Below are 21,108 nucleotides of genomic sequence, written 5' to 3' on the forward strand. Positions count from 1 at the left end.
CTCTGTGTCAGACAGTGGCCAAAACCCAGGTACCATCAGGAGGTCTACCAGTGGGACCAGAACTCCAGAAGCCCTCCCACTGTGGCTCCCCAAGCACCAAGAATGCCAACCATCACTGCCCCAGACAAAGTGTTCCATCTATACCTTGTGGCCAAGAGCCATTGATGGACCTCTGCTCCTTTGAATATCAGAGAAGCCACGTTGGATCAGGCCAATGGCCCATGCAGGCCAACACTTTGTACCACACAGTGGCCGAAACCCATTGGCCATCAGGGTTCTACCAGGTCTCCAGGGTCTCCAACTGAGGTCTTTCACATCACTCACTGTCTGCTCCTTTTAGGTGGAAATCCTGAGGACCTAACCTTGGACCCTCTGCATGCAAAGTGGAGGCTCTTCCACTGAGCCGTGGGCCCTTCCCTCAGGCACTCATGGCCCCACTGTTGGACTAGGATATGGTTTGGCTCCCCTGCTCTGCCAAGGAATCCGGCTGGGCACTCTTAGGCCAGTGGCAGACTCTCAGCCGAACCTACCCTAGATCCGCGGCACAACAAAAGCTCCCCTTACCTGAGTGAAGCGCCTCACCAAGCAGGTCTTCCCCACACCGGCGTTCCCGATTAAAACTATCTTGAAGAGGAAGTCATAATCTTCCATACTCATTTACACAGCTGCAAAGGAGAGAGAACGAAGGGAAATGAGCAAAGAGGTCCAAGCGTGGCGGGCCGTAGACCTCCAAGGACTACAAGACTGCCACCTCATTGCTTGCGGATCAGGATCGGAGGGCAAACGCCGAAGGAGACTTGCGGGGAGACGTGGCGACATTCCAAACAACTATGCCCTTTGCCCTTCCAGATATTCAGGATAAAGGTCGCCACAGAAACGACAGCTTCTCCTCAGGCACGTCAAACAGCATTCAGAAAAGAGGCAGAGATGTAAAGCTGCCCTTCCGTGCAGCCGACTGCAACCAGGGTAGGCCTGGCAGACAGCCGATGCCAGCCAGAGTTAAAATAGGTCTTTCATAGAGCTGGTAAAAAGATGTCAGTGTGATGGTGCCAGGGGTGCCAGAGGAGAAATCTGTCGGACAAGCTAACTCCAGTGCCGTTTGTTAAGGGCGTGGAAGTTGGACAATGACCAAAGGTGACGGGAAGAAAATTCGTTCCCTTGAAATGGGGTGTTGGAGGAGAGGCTCACTGACACCGGGGACTGCCAGGAAGACAAATTTGTCTGGTCTACATCAAATCGACAGAAAAGGGACCTGTCTAGGCTCAATGCTTCGAAGACGAAATCAAGGAAAACCTGAGAAGTAGTCTCTTCTATTTCTCATTAGGCCTTGTATGAGTCATAGAATCAGAGTGGGAAGGCACCTCCGGGGTCATCTAGTCCAACCCCCTGCAGAATGCAGGAAATCCACAACTACCTGCCCACCCATAGTGATCCCAATTCCAGGTGACACCCCTCCAATCTCAGGTGACACCCCTCCCAATCCCAGGTGACACCCCTCCAAAAGAATAACCAGAATCTCTGGCCAGTCTAGAGGAAATTTGCCTCCCAACCCCAAAGTGGCCATCAGTATTTCCCTGGGCATGCAAGGAAGGGCCACAAGAGCCAAGCACCAACACAGTCCCTTCCTGCCCACCCACTCACCATCTGCCTAAGTTCACAGCAGCAGCATTTCTGTCAGATATCAAATCAAGCGTGAACTTTATATCAGCTTTTCTCAGCTTTTCTACCACTGAGAAACCCCTGAAACATTCTTCAGGCTTCGAGAAGCCCCAGAAGTGGCGCGATCGTGTGGAATATGGTTGGGAAGCAGAGCTGTGGACACGCCCATCTGGTTCCCCACTCCTCCCCTTACAGGCCCATCATTGGCGCCTGCCTAACCTCAGAAAACAAGCAAACGAAGACCAAGGCTTCCAAAGATGACCGCTCTGTTTGGACAGAACCATAACGGATTAGGCAGTCGCAGAATCCTAGAGCTGGAAAGGGCCATATGAGCCATCTAGTTCAACCCCCTGCTCAATGCAGGATCAGCCTAAACTCCTTCAGGTATGTTGACCCTTGAAAGTCAAATCCAGCACCTCCACAGTGGCCACACGCCTGGCTCCCAGGTCCAGAGAGAAAAGTATCAATGACTGAACTTGACTTCCAGCCAAGCAGGCTCTCCGGCGGTCCGTCGCACTGACTATAGCGAATGACAGATGCCAGCTTCTGCCAAATGGCATGACCAATGCCCCTTGGCCTGCTTGAGATATGCAACTTCGCAAAACCGCAGACAGCGGTTCCTGAGTCTCATCCAAGGTTTCCTTCTTTGCTGCACCCAAGCCACCGGGCGCTTTGGAAGGAGGCCTCTTCTGAACACAGAAAGCGAAATCGATCCTTCGACAGCAGCAGGCCCCAGATGTCTCGGCCATGCGCCAGGATCCCACGCGGCTTCTGGAGGGAGCCCATCACAAGTTCCAGTGGATCTCTCCCCACTTTCCTGGCACCTGCGAAAGCCAATCTTGGGTCGCCAGACCAAATGTACGTTCAAAGCTATGCATTTATCTGGAAAGATGCCTCTTTTTTGGCGGTGGGGAATTAAGGGCAGGAGTGACCAAGCTGTGGCTCTCCACATGTCCATGGACTACAATTCCCAAGAGCCCCTGCCAGCATCATGGGAACTGTAGTGCATGAGCATCTGGAGAGGCACAGTTTGGCCACTCCTGCCCTTAATCCCCCACCGCCAAAAAAGAGGCATCTTTCCAGATACATGATACACTTAAATAACAGGATTACGCAGTGCATAAGAGCACTGAAGGCAAGTAAGTGGCAAATAAGAGAGGTCAGAAGTGCTGAACTAAGAACACCTCGCAGGGTTGGCAAAAAAATAATCGTCGTTAGCAAGCATCTCATTTTAAAGCACAAACGTGGTTATGGAGGGCCAAGGGCCGAATCTAATGTGAATTCTAATAAATCTCCTTTATATTCTACGTGTTTACAGGGGCGATCCTAAACAGGTTTACTCCTAGTCCCATCTTGTTCCATGGGGTTTCCTCCTGTGCAAGTGCTCTTGAGAATCACACGGCATGTGCAGATCCATGGTTGGGAGCACCTAAAAGACCAACAAGCTTTCGAGGGCACAAGTCAACGCTCCTTACATGAGAGGCTTTCACTGGAGTGCTGAAGAAAGATTATACCATGAAAATATTTCTAGTCCCCGAGGCTTTGGAGTTGAATCTTCTGCTGCAGACCCAACAGAAACGGCACCGCTATTTTCTCTTTTAAACAACAGGTACAACATCAGCCCCAAACAGCTCAGGGTGGAGAGGCAGGATAAAAATCTTCCCAGCGGCCAAATAAATGTTCTTCAGCGCATCTGTTTCCAACTCCATCGCAAACATCAGGCATCAACATGGACCGAAAAGTAGTTCCATCTGCCTAGGATTTCCCCTCCTCCCAAACGGGCGACATTCTGGTGGATTTTGGAAGCTAAAGTGCAGGAAAAAAAATTCTGCAAGAGGAAGAATAGGACTGTGGGGAGCCTAAACAGTGATTGGAATTGTTCTGGTTGCTGCTGATTTATTTCCAGTCCCGTTATTTGTTTGGCATAGAATCTTAGGCTTGGAAGGGACATACAGGCCATCTAGTCCAGCCCCCTGCTCAATGTAGGATCAGCTTCAAGCATCCAGAATAATTATCTGTCCAGTTGCTGCTTGAAGTGAGGGGGAGCTCCCCACCTCCTTAGGCAGCCTATTCCACAGCTGAACTAGATCCCTAGAATCCTAGAGTGGGAAGGGGCCATCCAGGCCATCTATTCCCACCCCCTTTTCCATGCAGGGTCAGCCTCAAGCATCCACGAGGATCTGTCCAGCCGCTGTTTGAAGGCTGCCAGTGAAGGGGAGCTCCCTACCTCCTTAGGCAGCCTATTCCACAGCTACTCTATGAGGAAAAAAAATCCTAATATCTACCTGGTACTGTTCTACATAGAGCTTAACCCCATTACTGCAGGTCCTGTCCTCTGCTGCCAACTGGAAACTTTCCCAATTCTTCTCCAAGTGACAACCTTTCAAATACTTCAACCTTTCAAATACTCTCAACCTCCTCCTCTCCAAACTGAACATTCCCAAGGCCCTCAGCCTTTCCTCAGAGGGCTTGGTCCCCGGGCCCCGGATCATCCTTGTCGCTCTCCTCTGTACCCTCTCTATTTTGTCCACATCCTTTCTGAAGTGATACCCCAGAACTGCACGCAGGACTCCAGGTGGGGTCTGACTAATGCGGTATACTATGACATCTTGTGATTTTGATGTGATGCCTGTTGATACAGCCCCAGATTTCTGTCCTTTATGCCACACCCTCCCACCCCGCCCCAAGTCACCCCCTGCTCTAAGCCCAGAGGAAGGCCAATAAATAAATATATAACTCTCCAGGATTCCTGGGGCAATCTGGCCTGGGGGGAAATTCCTTCCTGACCCCAACATGGCATTTGGCATTACCGTGGGCATGTAAGAAAGGGCCAGAAGAGCCAGCATGTTGTAATACAAGAGACGGGTTCTGATCCGGAGAACCAGGTTTGATTCCCCACTCCTCCTCCATATGCAGCTAGCTGGGTGACCTTGGACTAGTCCAAGTTCTCTTAGAGCTGTTCTCACAGAGCAGTTCTCTAAGAACTCTCTCAACCCCACCTACCATACTGGCTTGCAGGGAGAGGAAGGGAAAGGTGTTTGCCAGCCACTTTGAGCTTTCTTTGGGTAGCAAAAAGCGGGTTATTAAAAAACTAGCTCTTCTCCTTCTTCCTGCCCTCCCTCTTGCGGTCTGCCTAAATTCATAGCTGATGGGTCTGGAAACACGGAGGGACACGTGCCAATCCACCGGTTCAGTTTCTGAGTTGATTTTCTCCGTCTGTGCAAATTTCATGCCCACTGGGTTGTCTCCAACGAGCTGGGCCAGTTTCGATCCGTCTATCCCAAAGCCATGCATTAGCGGCAGGATGCATTTCGTGGCGGCAAGCCACCACGGCCTTTATTAGGGCCCCGCGCATGTTTACCTGCCCCCGCGCACATGCTTTGGATCAGGTGCCATTCACCATGACGAACTCCTCTCCCCTGTCTAGTGAGAATTTGCCATACATTGCTCTCCTGAGTGCTTTCGGGTTTCTCTCCCCACACTCCAACCACCACCACCACCACCCATGACCTGACAGCTGCTGCAGTGTGCACAGTGCGTCGGGAGACACTAGCCGTAAGAAAGGTTTTCCTTTTCTGTCCACAAGTGGCAGGGAAAGGAAGAGGTGGGGAGCAAGGTCACTTCTGCTCTTGCGTTCTGGAAGTGAAAGGCTCAGGCGAAGCCAAGACACACTGGCGGAGAGGGCGATTCAGACAGGGACGACCCTCTGGGGGGAAACGGCATGTTTACTGGAACCTTTTCGGTTGCAGCAGATTTGTTCCGCGCCTCCGGAATGCAGTGGCGTCAGGGCGGCGCAGAGGGCTGCAGTTGGCCAGAACAGCCTGGCCCGCCCAGAGTGAACATTAAACCAGAAGGCCTTCAGACTTTGCACGGCCTCCGCTGAGCACTGTCCAACACCGGGGACGGTGTTAAGGAATAGAAGACCCACCATCTGCATGACTTCAGGAAATGAGGGGGGCAATGCAGGCCCAGGGGTGGGCTGGCTTTAACTCATTGGGAAAGATTCCGGAGGAGCACTGCTCTCAAACGCCATTGGGCAGAGCTGGGACCCAGAGGAGCTTAGCTTAGGCATGGATGGGAAACACACTGCCCTGGTATGATGTGAAAGCCACAGACAAACTCAATGCTCCTTATTCCCACCACAGGCCAGCTCTGGATCTTGCAGCTGTGGGCCCTGCAGCCAGCACTGCCGAGGCATGGTCCAATTTGCTGCCAGCCCAAATCCGTCCTTCTGCAAGGGAAGCTCTTGCTGTAGGGCTCAACAGCTCCCAAAACTGCATCACTGTTGGAGGCGGAGCTTGGCTAGCTTTGGAAAGGTTGGCCCAGGGCCAAGGGTTGGGGCCGAGTCTCCAGTGTGACCAGCAAGCCACATCCCAACCCAGGCCCCATTCCCATGCCCCATAATTCAAGAATCAGCCTCTCCGTCAGATGGCTCTCCAGCCTCTGTTTAAAAATCTCCAAAGATGGAGGACCCACCACCTCCCGAGGAAGCCTGTTCCACTGAGGAACCGCTCACACTGTCAGGAACTTCTTCCGGATGTTTAGATGGAATCTCTTTTGAATTAATTTCATCCCATTGGTTCTGGTCCATCCCTCTGGGACAAGAGAGACAGCTGAACAGGTGGGTGGGTGGGACCATAAATAAGTAGGTAGGTGTTTTAACTCTGGCCCCAACCAAAAGTGTGACCTTCCCTCCCTCATGGTCAGGGCTGTGGGTTCAGATACTGGACACAAAATTCTGCTTCCTAAGAAGGTCTGCTTGATATTTGTTTTTGTTTTTAATTTAAAAAGCAAGTTCCTAGTCCCTTGGGTGGTAGAGATGACTTTAAAGGCAAGGGCCTTGCGCTCTGCGGGTGAAAACCTGTTGGTTGTTCCCGGCCCTAGGGAAGCACGCCTGGCCTCGACCAGGGCCAGGGCCTTTTCGGTCCTGGCCCTGACCTGGTGGAATGAGCTCCCGGGAGAGCTGCGGGCCCTGCGGGATCTTTCAACGTTCTGCAGGGCCTGCAAGACGGAGCTATTCCACCAGGTTTATGGTTGAGGCCGGGGCTGATAATAGATCTATGCCTCCCCCGGGGACTCGGGTTCTGGACCCGAAGCAAAACATCATCAGGACCTCCTCTCCACCCGCTAGTAGTGGGGGGGGGGAGTTGAGCTGCCATTCTTGCCATGCCGGCAATATTGGCAATGTTATTATTGTTTTATGGGGTTTTAATGGGGATTTGCGATATTGTTACCCGCCACGAGCCGCAAGGGAGTGGCGGGCTACAAATCTAATAATAATAATAATAATAATAATAATAATAATAATAATAATAATAATAATAATAAACTACAGCAATACCAGGCTGAACATCTGGAAGCCATAAGGAGGCTGGGGGGCTGGGCTGATGCTCCTTTGTTCAGGCTAGCTCCTTTCCTTCACCACATGGCTTAAAGCTGCCTCTCTCAACTTTTTTACCATTAAGAAACCCTTGAAACATTCTTCAGGCTTTGAGAAACCTCGGAACTGGCACGATCCTGCAGAATATGGATGGGAAGGAGAGCTGTAGACACGCCCACCCAGAGCCCCTCCCCTTCCCATCCCCTCCAGGCCCATCATTGGCCATTTTGAAAGGGGGAGGCAAGTCGACATGACCATATGTGGTCACATTACCCCATAAATGTTTAACAAATTTAAAAAATACATCAAAAATGAATTAACTCCCACCCATTGGGGAAACCCTTCCAGAGCCATCAGGAATTTATGAAACCCAGCCTTAAATTATGCATCACAAATTATGCAGATTAGTTTACAACGCAGCATAAATGATGCAGACTAGTTTACAATGCAGCATAAATTATGCAGACTAGTTTACGCTGCTGCATAAATTATGCAAGAGGCAATAAATCGGGCTTTGCACATTTTTGCATCGTTTATACAGATTCAACTTCCTTTGGTGATGACATATAGTCTGAGGAGAGTCTATGAGAGACAGAATGAAACAGTAGAGTCTCAGAGTATGATCTGGAAGACATAAGAGCATATGAGAAGCCATGCAGGATCAGGCCAACGCCCGTCCAGTTCAACACTGGATAAGTTCAATCCTCAGGTGCCATCAGGAGGTCCACCAGCAGGGCTAGAACTCCAGGAGCCCTCCCACTGTTGCCCCCCAAAGCACCAAGAATCCAAAGCATCACTGCCCCAGATGTAAGAACATAAGAGGAACCATATTGGATTACACCAATGGTCCATCCAGTCCAACACTCTGTCACACAGTGGTTAACACCCAGGGGTCATCAGAAAGTCCACCAGCCAAGCCAGAACTCCAGAAGCCTTCCCACTGTTGCCCCCCAAGTACCAAGAATATAGAGCATCACTGTCACAGAGAGAGTCTTCCACCTATACCTTGGGGCCAAGAGCCACTGATGCAGGGGTAGTCAACCTGTGGTCCTCCAGATGTCCAGCAGGGGCTCATGGGAACTGTAGTCCATGGACATCTGGCGGACCACAGGTTGACTACCCCTGCACTGATGGACCTCTGCTCCAGATGTTGATCCGGTCCCCTCTTGCAGCTGTCTCTCCTTGTTGCTGCCACTGCTTCCCATGGCAGCGAATTCCATGCGTTAATTGCACGTCGGAATATTCACTTGCTGGGTGACCTTGGGCCAGTCACAGATTATCAGCTTAACCTACCTCGCAGGGAAGACATTCCTGACACTTAGAAGGGTTCCTCAGTGGAACAGGCTTCCGCGGGAGGTGGTGGGTTCTCCTAGGCTGCCTAAGGAGGTGGTGAACTCCCCCTCACTGGCAGTCTTCAAGCAAAGGCTGGATGCACACTTTTCTTGGATGCTTTAGGATGCTTTGGGCTGATCCTGCATTGAGCAGGGGGTTGGACTAGATGGCCTGTATGGCCCCTTCCAACTCTATGGTTCTATGATTCTACTTTGGAAGTTTTGAAGCAGAGGCTAAATAGTCATCTGACACTGGAAAGCTCACGCCTTGAATAAATCTTTGTTGGTCTGGTTGCTACTGGATTTTAGTCATCTGACAGAAATGCTGATCCTGTGCGTCAGATTATAAGTGGGTGGGCAGAAGGGATTGCATCCGTGCTTGGCTCTTGTGGCCATTTCCTGCGTTCTGCAGGGGGTTGGACTGGATGCCCCTGGAGGTCCCTTCCAACTCTATGATTCTAGGGTGGCAGTGAAGATAAAATCAAATACTGGAGAATGTTGGAAGCCACTTTGTCCCCAGTGGACCGGGAGGGCAAGGTGGGTTTAAATGAAATGAATAAATAAACTAAAAGAAAAGAAAATGTGTTTCCTTTCCTGGCCCATCTACGCAGCCACTAAACCAGCCTAGACAGGTAAGGCTTAAGGGGGTAGCAGGTGACAGTAGATGAGCAATAGGGTTGGGAGTATCCTGCATGGTGCAGGGGGTTGGGCTAGATGACCCAGGAGGTCCCTTCCAACTCTATGATTCTATGACTCCGTTGATTGGCTCTCATGACCCAGGGGCGCTGTTTCGAGACAACACATTCTTCTTGTCAAAATGCAGACCCCGCTTTATCTGGAAGAGAGCCTTGCGGGGTCAAGAAAAAGGCCACGTTGATAGATGCTGTCCAGACACCTCTCCTCTTAGCCAAGGACATCGGAGATGAGATAGCTGGAATTCCCTGTTACCCCGTCGAGCCATTATCTTAAAACATCCTGATAGAGGCTCCTTCGTCAGTTGCCGTATCTCCTGCTCGGAGACACAAACCTCTTTCAGCTATCTCTGGTGCTCTGTCTCACAAAGATTCTGCTTCCAAAGACCTAGGAAGGCACACAGAGACAAGAAGCCCCCTTTCGCCCTCATGCATCGCACAACGGGCGCGGCTGCCCAAAAACAAGCAGCATTCTGAATTACAGTCTTTGCATGGGACAGGGATGGGCAAACGTGGCTCTCCAGGGGTCCACGGATTACATGCTGGTGGGGGTTCATGGGAATTGTAGTCCATGGACACCTGGAGAGCCACAGTTTGGCCACCCATGCCATAGGGGGTTACATTCCAGCGTTTGACCTAGAGGTTAGGCTGCTTGAAGCAGTGGCATCAAGATGGAGCACAAGGACGTATGTGGCTCTTTTTCTTCTCTTCTGTTTCTCCTGGTGTAGAGCCTCTTGTGGCGCAGAGTGGTAAGGCAGTAGACATGCTGTCTGAAGCTCTGTCCAAGAGGCTGGGAGTTCAATCGCAGCAGCCAGCTCAAGGTTGACTCAGCCTTCCACCCTTCTGAGGTGGGTGAAATGAGTACCCAGCTTGCTGGGGGGTAAACGGTAATGACTGGGGAAGGCACTGGCAAACCACCCCGTATTGAGTCTGCCATGAAAACGCTGGAGGGCGTCACCCCAAGGGCCAGACATGACTCAGTGCTTGCACAGGGGATACCTTTACCTTTAGAGGCAGGCAACAGCAAAACTACTTTCTGTAGTCTCTTGCTTTAAAAGCCCTATCCAAAGCCAGCTAAGACTTGATATAACAAAGGAAGGAACTCACAGCGTAAGAGTGAAACAAAGAGTAATACTGTGTGGCAGTAAATGCTAATCTGTTCCACACAATATTGTTCTGGTAAGACATTGGCGGTGGAGCATGACTCGTGGCTTAAGTGCCACTCAGCACAAAACCCACTCAGGGTGACTGTCCCGCCCCTGAGTGCCTCCTCCTCCAACCAGTTTGCCTGTCTGTCCAGCGGCCAGCCTATCGCCTTCCGTCCCCCACCCCTGACCACCCCCTCCTCCTTCCACTTTCCTCTGAGGCTCGGAGGCTGCAGATCCCTGCTGCATGAGAGCTGCCCTTGCCGGTGAGTTCCCTAACAGCTGCCTGCAGCCTTTCCAGGTCCTGGGGGGGACGAGGCTGTCTGCAGAGTTCTTCCACCTCACCCCCCTAATCTAGTGCCTGTTGTATTCGTGAATGTAATGGGCTTGGCCCCTAGTAAGCAATGAACAACCAAGAATCCATAAACTCATCACAGATTCTTCACTGAAAATACTTAATGGATGGCAGAATTTGCTTGAAGGAAAGAACTGAAAACGTTTCGGTCTGTACCTTCTTCAGTTCAGTTCAGTATCAAAGTACATCTATTAATAAACCATCCCACAGATTAGCAATTGATACAAAAGGGGAAATTTTACATAAGTATATCATCCCCAAAAAAAAATCACTATTCAGTTGAAACAATCTATTACGAAAATGCAATGATTGAAAACATCTCCCAAATTACACAACAGATGAAAACATCTACTAGGGTAGTGCTGGAAGCATGAAAACAGTTACGTGGTCATGAAAACGCACAGAGAAACCTTCCATGGAGCCAAAACTCCCCCCGAACAATATAAACTCAACCAAAACAGTTGTGTGTCACAGTCAAACAGGAAAACGATGGTTAACAAAAGGCACTTTATAGAGAGACATGATGGAAATGGGACCTGAAGCCTGGGAACGGAGGGATTTGGGGAAGGATGGGGACTTCAGCGGGATACAATACCAAAGAGTCCACCCTGCAGAGCAGCCATTTCCTCCAGGAAAACTAACCTCTCCCTTTTGGAGTTCAGTTTCAATCCCAGGAGCTCCCTGCCCACCACCTGGAGGTAGGTAAGTCCATGCAGAGAACTACAGGCCTAAATTCGAACCCTGCCCAGAGGAGGTCTGGCTGCCATCTCAGAGGTTGGTGGTGAAGTTTCCTTTGCAGGGGGAGCCCAGCAGGCATCTCTGCAGCGCTTTCGCTCTCCCTGGTTCCTCCGCCCCAAGGGTTGCCGAGGTCCCGGGTTGCATCCGGCTATTTATTGTATTTATTTTTATTATATTTTATTAGTTGAATTTATATGCCGCCGCTCCTGGCCGGCCAACACATGGCGGCTCACAACACTAATAATTCATAACAATAAAATACAAAAATAAGCAATAACATTAGAAACCCTCCCCACTCCACGCTAAGCCTACCTCCTACCTGCCAAGCATCCAGGGAAGGAGTCCTATGTTGGAAGAGCAGAGGAGGAGCTATAGATCTTTCTCAGTGAACTAGTCAGTGCTCGGATGGGAGACCGCCAAGGAATATCAGAGAAGAGCAGGGGAAACCCGCAAGCAGGTGCCTCTTGCCTTAAAGACCGGAAGGGGGTCGCCGTAAGTTGGCCACGTCAGCAAAATAATAACCGTATCAAAGTCAGAAATCCAAAACTCAAGTCACATTAAGAATGTGAACTACACTCTACAGCAGGGGTAGTCAAACTGCGGCCCTCCAGATGTCCATGGACTACAATTCCCAGGAGCCCTTGCCAGCATTCGCTGGCGAATGCTGGCAAGGGCTCCTGGGAATTGTAGTCCATGGACATCTGGAGGGCCGCAGTTTGACTACCGCTGCTCTACAGGAACGGAAACGGGAGGGGGGGGGGCTCCAGGCTAGAAGACCTTCGTCTGCTCACGTCATGGGCTTCTAACAGGAACAGAATCAGACCCTTTAATTAGGAGCCCCACGTGGCTTCTTGGATGTCGCGGCCCTATGCAACTCCTCGCGCAAGAGGGCCCCCCCCCAAGGGGAAACTTCCTCTGCAGGGCTTAATTAATGCACAGGTGTTCCGGGACGTGCATTCTGGCACAGACAAAACGTCCTGCGCTTCATGGCTCTCGGAAGAGGAAAGCACGGCCCCAAGAGCATGGTCTGCATCCTGTTCGCACCTCTTCCAAGCTCTGCTCCGGACAATTGCTTCTGCAAGGGTCTGACTGCGGTTATTAAAGAACAGTTAACGCTCAACATACAGTGCCTAGGGCTCTGGTCCCCAAAGATTTCTGCAGGTTTAAGAAGGAGCATTGCTTCCAGGATCGGAGACCAGATCCCTGCAAACCAGTGTTCAGACAGTGAACAGCTAGATGCTCTGGACTGAGAAAATCCTGGATATTTGGGGGTGGGGCTTAGAGCTCTCCTTCCAATGTAGCTAATGGGGGAACTCATCTCTGTGGAGCTGTCATTCCAGAGAGTTCCAGGGTTTATCTGCAGGTTGGCTACCTTACAAATGTCTCTCAGTGCTCCCAAGCTGGGTGTGGGGATTGCTCTCCTCTGCTGGGCACCCCATTGGCAGAATGGAGAGGAGGCAACTGAGAGGGGATCTGATAACCATCTTCAAGTATTTAAAAGGCTGCCATGTGGAGGATGGAGCAGAGTTGTTCTCTCTTGCCCTGGAGGGATGGACCAGAACCAATGGGATGAAATTAATTCAAAAGAAATTCCATCTAAACATCTGGTAGAAGTCAGAACGGTTTCTCAGTGGAACAGGCTTCCTCGGGAGGTGGTGGGTTCTCCATCTTTGGAGATTTTTAAACAGAGGCTGGAGAGCCATCTGACAGAGAGGTTAATTCTGTGAAGGCTCAAGGGGGTGGCAGGTTACAGTGGATGAGCGATAGGGTTTTGTGTGTCCTGAATAATGCAGGAGGTTGGACCAGATGACCCATCGTGTCCCTTCCAACTCTATGATTCTATGAGAATACCAGTATCTGGTATCCCAAGATACAGCACTTCTGTACATGGAGGATTCCCTAAGGCCCAGTTCTAGGACTGCCAACTCTGAAGTGTTCTGGGAGATTTGGTGGGTGGAGCCTGGACACGGTAGGGTTTGGGGAGGAAACCTGATCAGGTATACTGGCACAGAATCCGCCCTCCAGCAGAACTCATCTCTATATGCACTAAACCTCCAAATCCCAGAGAAAGAAACATTACAAGAAGGCCTCTATACCCTGTTGCTGGCCCTCTGGAGAATGCAGTTGGCCACTGTGTGAGAGAGGATGCTGGAGTACATGGACCCCTGGTCTGATCCAACAGGGCTCTTCTTATGTTCTTATGAGGGACTCAGCCTCTGTGTCCTGTTGTTGGCCCAAGCAAGGGACTAGTTGGACACTGTGTGAGAAAGCATGCTGGACTAAATGGACCACTGGTCTGATCCAGCAGGGCTCTTCTTGAGCAGTGGGTTGGATTTCAGGGGTAGTCAACCTGTGGTCCTCCAGATGTCCATGGACGACAATTCCCATGAGCTCATGGGAATTGTAGTCCATGGACATCTGGAGGACCATAGGTTGACTACCCCTGGATTAGATGACCTGTATAGCCTGTCCAACTCTATGGTTCTAAGTCTCAACTGGAGATTGGAAACCCTAAGTAAAGCCCTACAAAGATGGCCAGGGGCCCCAGGAAGCAAATATTTGAGGATTACCACAACGTCCACCACCTACGCAGGTCCCATGGCATTCACAGACACTGGGGACACCAACATCACCCCCACACGCCCCCGGGCCCAGCAAAGGCAGAACGCTCTAGCAATACCACAACTTTAAAGAATGAAAACCTCTTTTTCTCCTATCGTGAGGGAGGAAGGGGAGGGGAGGGGAGGAAGTGATTGGCCTGAAATGAGGGCTAAATTGTAGTGAGATGGCCAGCCTTGCTGAATAATCCGAAGATGGAGGCAAGAAGCCCTGGCCGTGCGTGAGCAGAAAAATAAGAATCCCCATCGTGTGATCTGTCTTCGCGACAAGTCAATTGATCCTCCCTGCCCTGAACTGTCTCTCGGGGAGGTATTAAAATATCTTTAAAATATGTCCGCTGCTGTCCCAGAAACGGCTCACAGCAGCGTTGAACAAGCAAACTGACACACACGCAACACGCCTTTACGATTTCTTCCAAGAACATTCCTTTGTTTTCTCCCATGCAAATCGGCCGCCAGTCATTCCTGCAGGGGAGGAGGAGATGCACTGTGGGTGGAAGCCAAAGAGATTCACATCAGCCGCAAAACAAGGAAGGAATGGCAAGAACCTTGGAGTGGTGGGCACAACCCCCAGCCATGTCAAGCGTGCCAGCAATCCCTCATTGGGTTTTTTGAAGGCAAGTGCATCAGAAGAGCCCTGCTGGATCAGACCAGGGGTCCTTCTAGTCCTTCTAGCATCCTGCCTCACACAGTGGCCAGCCAGTTCCTCTGGAGGTCCAACAACAGGAAACAAAAGCCAAAACCTTCATGAGAACATAAAAGAGCCCTGCTGGACCAGACCAGTGGTCCATCTATTCCAGTGGCCAACCAAGTTCCTTTGGAGGGCCAACAACAGGGCAGAGAGGATGATACCTTCATGAGAACATAAGAAGAGCCCTGCTGGATCAGACCAATAGTCCATCTAGTCCGTCATCTGTTCTCTCACAGGGGGCAAACTGGAGGGCCAACAAAAGGGCGTAGAAGCCGAGGCCTTCCCCTGATAAGGATATAAGCTCTTCTGGATCAGACCAGTAGTCCATCTAGTCCAGCATCCAGCCTCACACAGTAGCCAACCAGTTCCTCTGGAGGGCCAATAACAGGGCTTCCCCTGATGCAGCTGCCAGGCTCTGGGATTCAAAGGGTTAGTGCTTGTGAATGCTGAGGTTCCCCTCAGTCACCAGCCTTGCTACCTTCAATGCACAAACCATTCCTCCAATCCACTTTCACACACCTCTCCCTCACCATTGCTCGATAGCCTGGCCTTCTTCACTTATAATCACAGATCCACAGAGATGGGAGGGGCCAAACAGGCCATCTAGTCCAACCCCCTGCTCCATGCAGAATCAGCCTCAAGCATCCAGTGGCCCTGCCCGGACCTGAACAGCAATTTCTATGCTCGCTTCAGCGCTCCACACTGCTCAGGTGGCAGGAAGGCTGAGGATTCGACCGAGCTGGACCGAGTGGTGATTCTGCAGCAGCTCAGCTTCGACCCCAGAGAACCAGGGGGGAGGGGGGGAGACACAGAGCAGAGAGTTGCTGCCTATGCAGCCCTGTGCACCTCAAAGCAGTTCATTGGCAGGACTGCGCCTCTTGTGGTGCAGGGTGGTAAGGCAGCAGACATGCAGTCTGAAAGCTCTGCCCATGAGGCTGGGAGTTCGATCCCAGCAGCCGGCTCAAGGTTGACTCAGCCGTCCATCCTTCCGAGGTCGGTAAAATGAGTACCCAGCTTGCTGCTGGGGGGGTAAAGGGTAATGACTGGGGAAGGCACTGGCAAACCACCCCGTATTGAGTCTGCCATGAAAACGCTAGAGGGCGTCACTCCAAGGGTCAGACATGTCCCGGTGCTTGCACAGGGGATACCTTTACCTTTTTTTTTTACTGAAGGAGAGGCTGATTCAGTGAAGGCTCAAGGGGGTGGCAGGTGACAGTGGGTGAGCGATAGGGTTGTGAGTGTCCTGCAGAGTGCAGAGGGTTGGACCAGATGACCCTGGAGGACCCTTTCAACTTCATGATTCTATGATTATACCACCTTGGGCTTAATGCTTGAATGGAAGGAACCCGGCAAAGAAATGTGCATGCAAGGGAGGGATGCACCTGGAATCCCAATGATTTTGCCATTCCCTCCCACTCAACCATAATTGCTCCTGGTCCCTCTGAGTCTTGCTCAGCCAGGCAGCTTCCCTGAGTGAAAATTATCACCGGAACGGATGTTGGACGCAGAGGCAAGCATTTAATGGCGCGTGCAATGTTAGAAGATGAGCAAATGAATGAGCCCAAGACGGTGTAGCTGATGTTGTTAGGTCCATGGGAGGTATGTGGCAGGAAGGTTGGCATCTAGGTTCACTGCAAGCTCCGGTACCAGTTTCCATGTTCAAATTCTGTGATTCTGTGAATTTAGGCCGATGGTGAGTGGGTGGGCAGAAGGGATTGCGTCTGAGCTTCGCTCTTCTGGCCTTTTCTTGCATGCCCAGGGAGATGCCGATCGCCACTTTGGGGTCAGAAGGCGAATTTCCTCCAGACAAGACTGATCAGGGATTTGGGGTGGGGGGGTTATCATAGCCTGGAATTGAGGTTAGGGTGGGTGGGCAGGTAGCTGTGTGTTTCCTGCATTCTACAGGGGGTTGGACTAGATGACCCTGGAGGTACCTTCCAACGATTCTATTAAATTAAATGCTAGAATCAGAATCCAGCCAATGAATCATTAGCTTGGAAGTTGGTGCTCCAAGAGAGAGATTAACGGCTCAGGGTGAGTGAGTCTGTCGGAACAGGGACGTTTCTTAACACCATCCATTTAGGCAGACGCTTCCCAGAGGGATGGAGCGTCAGGAAGTGGACTGGACCGGAAAAGCCATGCTGGGGGGAGGGGTGCGAGACAGCTCCCTGAGGACCGTCTGCCCCTCGTGGAACGCCATTATTCCGGATGCTGGCACGCGGACCCTGCAGCTTAACTTCCCCATCTCGGCATCAGCTGCTCGAAAGCATGACCGGAACGCTTTTGCTGGAGCCGATCAAAGGCGGCATTCAAGCTCCTGATTTTAACGTGAGAGTAACCATGGAGGAACGCTGCACCCTTCCATCACACGTCTGCTCAGCCGGGGCAGATGGAAGTAGGATTCCGGTGGGTAGCTGTGTTGGCCTAAACGCAGTAATGGGTTTAAACTTCAAGTACAATGATATAGGCTAGATATCAGGAAAAAAATTTCCACAGTCAGAGTAGTTCAGCAGTGGAATAGGCTGCCTAAGGAGGTGGTGAGCTCCCCCTCACTGGCAGTCTTCAAGCAAAGGTTGGATACACACTTTTCTTGGATGCTTTAGGATGCTTTGGGCTGATCCTGCATTGAGCGGGGGGTTGGACTAGATGGCCTGTGTGACCCCTTCCAACTCTAGGATTCTATGATTCTATGAATCCAAAATTTGAATCCAACGGCCCTTTTCAGACCCACCAAGTTTTATTCAGGGGGGCGAGGTCTTGTGTGCATGCTCACTTCCTCAGACAATGGAACAGGACTCACAGGAGCACAGATACAAGGAGAGAGCATATTAATAGCAGATTAGGAAACAGTGTCACAAAGACACCCAGAACTATGCAGCCTATAATGAACACAGGCTAATTCCTTGCTAGAAATAACAAGAGCTTCACAGGGGGATGAGCTGGAGCCAAGGTCACTCGGGTCAAACCACTAGGATGTTTTTGGGATGTTTTTGGACTACATTTGATCAAACACCAGTTCTGACTTGCCTGTCAAGTAGTCCGTGAGGAGGGAGGCCAGCCTGCAAGAGGGAACCTGGGGATCCCCCAGAATTACAACGCCTCTCCAGACTGCAGAGATCAGTTCCCCTGCTGGGAATGGATGCTGGGGACATGGTACCCTATGGCAGGAGTAGTCAACCTGTGGTCCTCCAGATGTTCCTGGACTACAATTCCCATGAGCCCTTGCCAGTGTTTGCCCACCCACTCACCCCCACCAGTAGCCAGGCAACCCTACTCATAATCTTTTTAGGATGGAGTACTTGGGCTCCAAGAACATGCGTTTCTACTGCCTTAATGTAGCAACCTAAAGAGAACCAGCATGGCGTCATAGTTAAGAGCAGCAGCCTCTGATCTGGAGAGCTGGGTTTGATTTCCCACTCCTCCACAGGCAGCCAGCTGGGAAACCTTGGGTCAGTCACAGTTCTCTCGGCGCTCTTTCAGCCTCACCTGAATCACCAGGTGTCTGTTGTGGGGAGAGGAGGAGAAGGCAATTGGTAGCTTCTTTGAGACACAGGAGCCCTGCTGGGTGACCTTGGGCCAGTCACAGATCTCACAGAGCTCTCTCAGCTTCCCCTGCCTCACAGGGAAGCTGTTGTGGGGAGAGGAACGGAAGGTGATTGTCTGCTTTGATACACATGAGGCCTGCTGGGTGACCTTGGAGCAGTCACAGTTCTCTCAGAGTTCTCTCAGCTCCACCTACCTCCCCTGTTGTGGGGAAATGAAGGGAGTCTCCTTCGGGCAGTAAATGGCAATCACAGAATTATAGAATCATGGAAGGGACCTCCTGGGCCATCTAGTCCAATCCCCTGCACTATGCAGGACACTCACAACCCTATTGCTCATCCACTGTCACCGGCCACCCCCTTGAGCCTTCACAAAATCAGCTTCTCTGTCAGATGGCTCTCCAGCCTCTGCTTAAAAATCTCCAAAGGTAAAAACCAACTCTTCTTCTAAAGCTGGACCTGAATACAATATCAGAATGACAAAAAAAAAGAAAGAAAGAAACCACTCTGTTATGGAATTTTGGACTTCTGCAACAGCCCGTTTATTCGGGGCTGCTCAGCTGCACGTGTTGTACCTGAGCTGCCCGGAGACCACTTGGGGAGGGGCAGCCGAGGAGTTTAAAAAATAAATTGTTAAGGAAATAAATAAAAGCACATACACAACAGGATTGCAGGCCATTATCCACAAGATTCTTGGGGGGGTGCACAACCCCCCCCAGGAAACCACTCTTTGTTTCCCATCATCATGATTCAATGAACCCTAAGGTGGGGCACGGCATCCCGGGGGAACAGTGGACCTCGCTCAACATCGTGAGCCGCACCTCGTGGCAGGCAGCCTGGGCTCTGAAAGGCAGGTTTCAGCTGCGAAAGGCTGCCGAACTCTCCCACTGTCTCCAGCCCCTCAAGCTGGCGGTCTCTTCTCTGGCTCCGTTGCTCCGCCAGGACACAGAGTTCCCGGATTGCTATTTAACTTCTGTTCACGTCGGTGCACGGCTTTGCTGTTCCCCTGCAGGTTCCCCCCTGCGTGAGGCCATCTACTCAAGAGAGGGCGTCTTTTGGCTTCCGGATCTGCCAAGATTAAAAGCGGGTCTCTGGACCGAGAAACTGATGCATTTGGGGTTTTTTCTTCTTTTTTTAAAGAAATCTTTTCCCTATGAGCATTGGAGCATGGAGGCTGACACACGATGCTGATAGGACAGATCGTGATAAATTCAAATCCCTGCTCAGCTGGCGGTAGAACAAGGTTTGAGTCCAAGGGCACCTTTAAAACCAGCAAAGGTGGGTGGAGGCAGAGAGATCTCTGACAGAAGTGCTCTGGGAGAACAGCTCTAACAGGACTCAGACTAGCCCAGCCGGCTGCATGTAGACACACAAACCTGGCTCTCCAGATTAGAGGCTGCCACTCCTTTGTTATTTATTTAAAGTGCTCTGTTCTGCTTCACACAAACATGGCTACCCACCTGAATCTTTCTATCTGGGCGGGTTTTTGTAAGTCCACCTTCCAAAGCGGCTATTCTCTCCAGGGGAACTGATCCCTACTGCATGGAGATCAGATATAAACCCAGGAGGTCTCCAGCCATGACCAGGAGACCATCAATGTATTACAGGCGTCAACCCTGGGGTTTCTCAATGGCCCTGGAAGGGTTTCCCAAATGGGGGGGGGGGAGTTAATTAATTTTTAATAATTTTTAAATTTGTTAAACATTTATCGGGTGATATGACCACATATGGTCACGTTGACCCTCTCGCCACCTCCCAAAATGTCCAATGAGGGGCCTGGAGGGGGTGGGAAGGGGAGGGGCCCAGGGTGGGCGTGTCCACAGTTCGGCTTCCCAACCTTATTCTGTACGATCGCACCACTTCTGGGGTTTCTTGAAGCCTGAAGAGTGTTTCAGTAAGTGAACCAGCAAGCATGAGCCAGCCTTCCGGAAGGCTCACCTCTCCTACTATTTCTTTGCTCTGTTCCTCCAACAGCTTCTCTGCTGCTCTCCACAATGAGGGAAGGGGTTCAAAAGGCCTTTGCCTGCATCTTGGAAAGAGTAACCAAACAACATCACATTAAATGGAGAGCTCTGCCAAAGCCTCTGTTAAGTGTTTCTTGGCTCACAAAGAAGGAATTTGCTAAAGTGATTAACAAAGGCAGGTTCTAGCAATACAAGACCCTGGGTTTCCCTCCTGGGGAAACCCTTTGACACCCTTCTTGGCAGTTTTTAGAAGGCCAGCTGGATCGCATCTATCCCACCTGACTTGCAGGGCGATCTAACAGGAGGCTGGACTAGATGGACCACTGCACTGGTGCAGCAGGGTTCTTCTGATGTTCTTATGAAGGCCTCTGTGCCCTGTTCCAGAGGAACTGGTTGGCCACTGTGTGAGAAAGGATGCTGGTCTAAATGGACCCTCCCTGGTGTGACCCAGCAGGGCTCTTCTGATGTTCTCGTGAAGGCCTCAGCCTCTTGTGTCCTGTGGCTGGCCCTTCAGAAGAACTGGCTGCCCCCTGCATGCGATGGGACCCATGGTCAGATCCAGCAGGGCTCTTCTGAGGCTCTTATCAGGGGAAGGCCTCGGCCTTTCTGCCTTGTTACTGGCCCTCCAGAAGAGCTGTTAGGCCACTGGGTAAGACAGAATGCCGGACTAGACGGACCCTCCCTGGTCTGATCCAGCAGGGCTCTTCTTAGGTTCTCACACTTATGTTATTGCAGCTCTCCCTAATGTGGTTTTATTGGATTCAAATATTTATATCCTGCTTTTCCGACGTCACTCAAAGCAGCCAACAAAGACTGCCGCAAACAAAGCGCTGCTAAAAACACACACAACTTGGGCGGGGGGGAAATCGCATTGCTTTAAAAGAAAGAGATGTCTGACTGACCGCCCACCGGGGACAGTGAATATTCTTCTGCCCCTTCAAGGAAACAGAAGCCTGATTGTGCTGAAAAGGAACAATCTTGTGACAGGTTATA

General features: G+C 51.0%; 2 protein-coding genes across 2 annotated transcripts in view; both read right to left on the reverse strand.

Annotated features, from left to right (window-relative positions):
* Positions 1-21,108, reverse strand: part of RAB30 (RAB30, member RAS oncogene family) — a 46,045-nt gene that overhangs the window by 14,576 nt on the left and 10,361 nt on the right. The window contains exon 2 of the mRNA XM_077341368.1: positions 565-665. Within this exon, the coding sequence (XP_077197483.1) occupies positions 565-657 (93 nt within the window). The 5' untranslated portion in view covers positions 658-665. The remainder of the gene's footprint in view (positions 1-564; positions 666-21,108) is intronic.
* The window catches only part of DLG2 (discs large MAGUK scaffold protein 2), a 1,130,680-nt gene that overhangs the window by 1,503 nt on the left and 1,108,069 nt on the right, over positions 1-21,108 (reverse strand). The gene's annotated exons all lie outside the window — the stretch shown is intronic.

The sequence above is a fragment of the Paroedura picta genome, chromosome 6 (genome assembly GCF_049243985.1).
Source record: "Paroedura picta isolate Pp20150507F chromosome 6, Ppicta_v3.0, whole genome shotgun sequence".
Classification (NCBI taxonomy): domain Eukaryota; kingdom Metazoa; phylum Chordata; class Lepidosauria; order Squamata; family Gekkonidae; genus Paroedura; species Paroedura picta.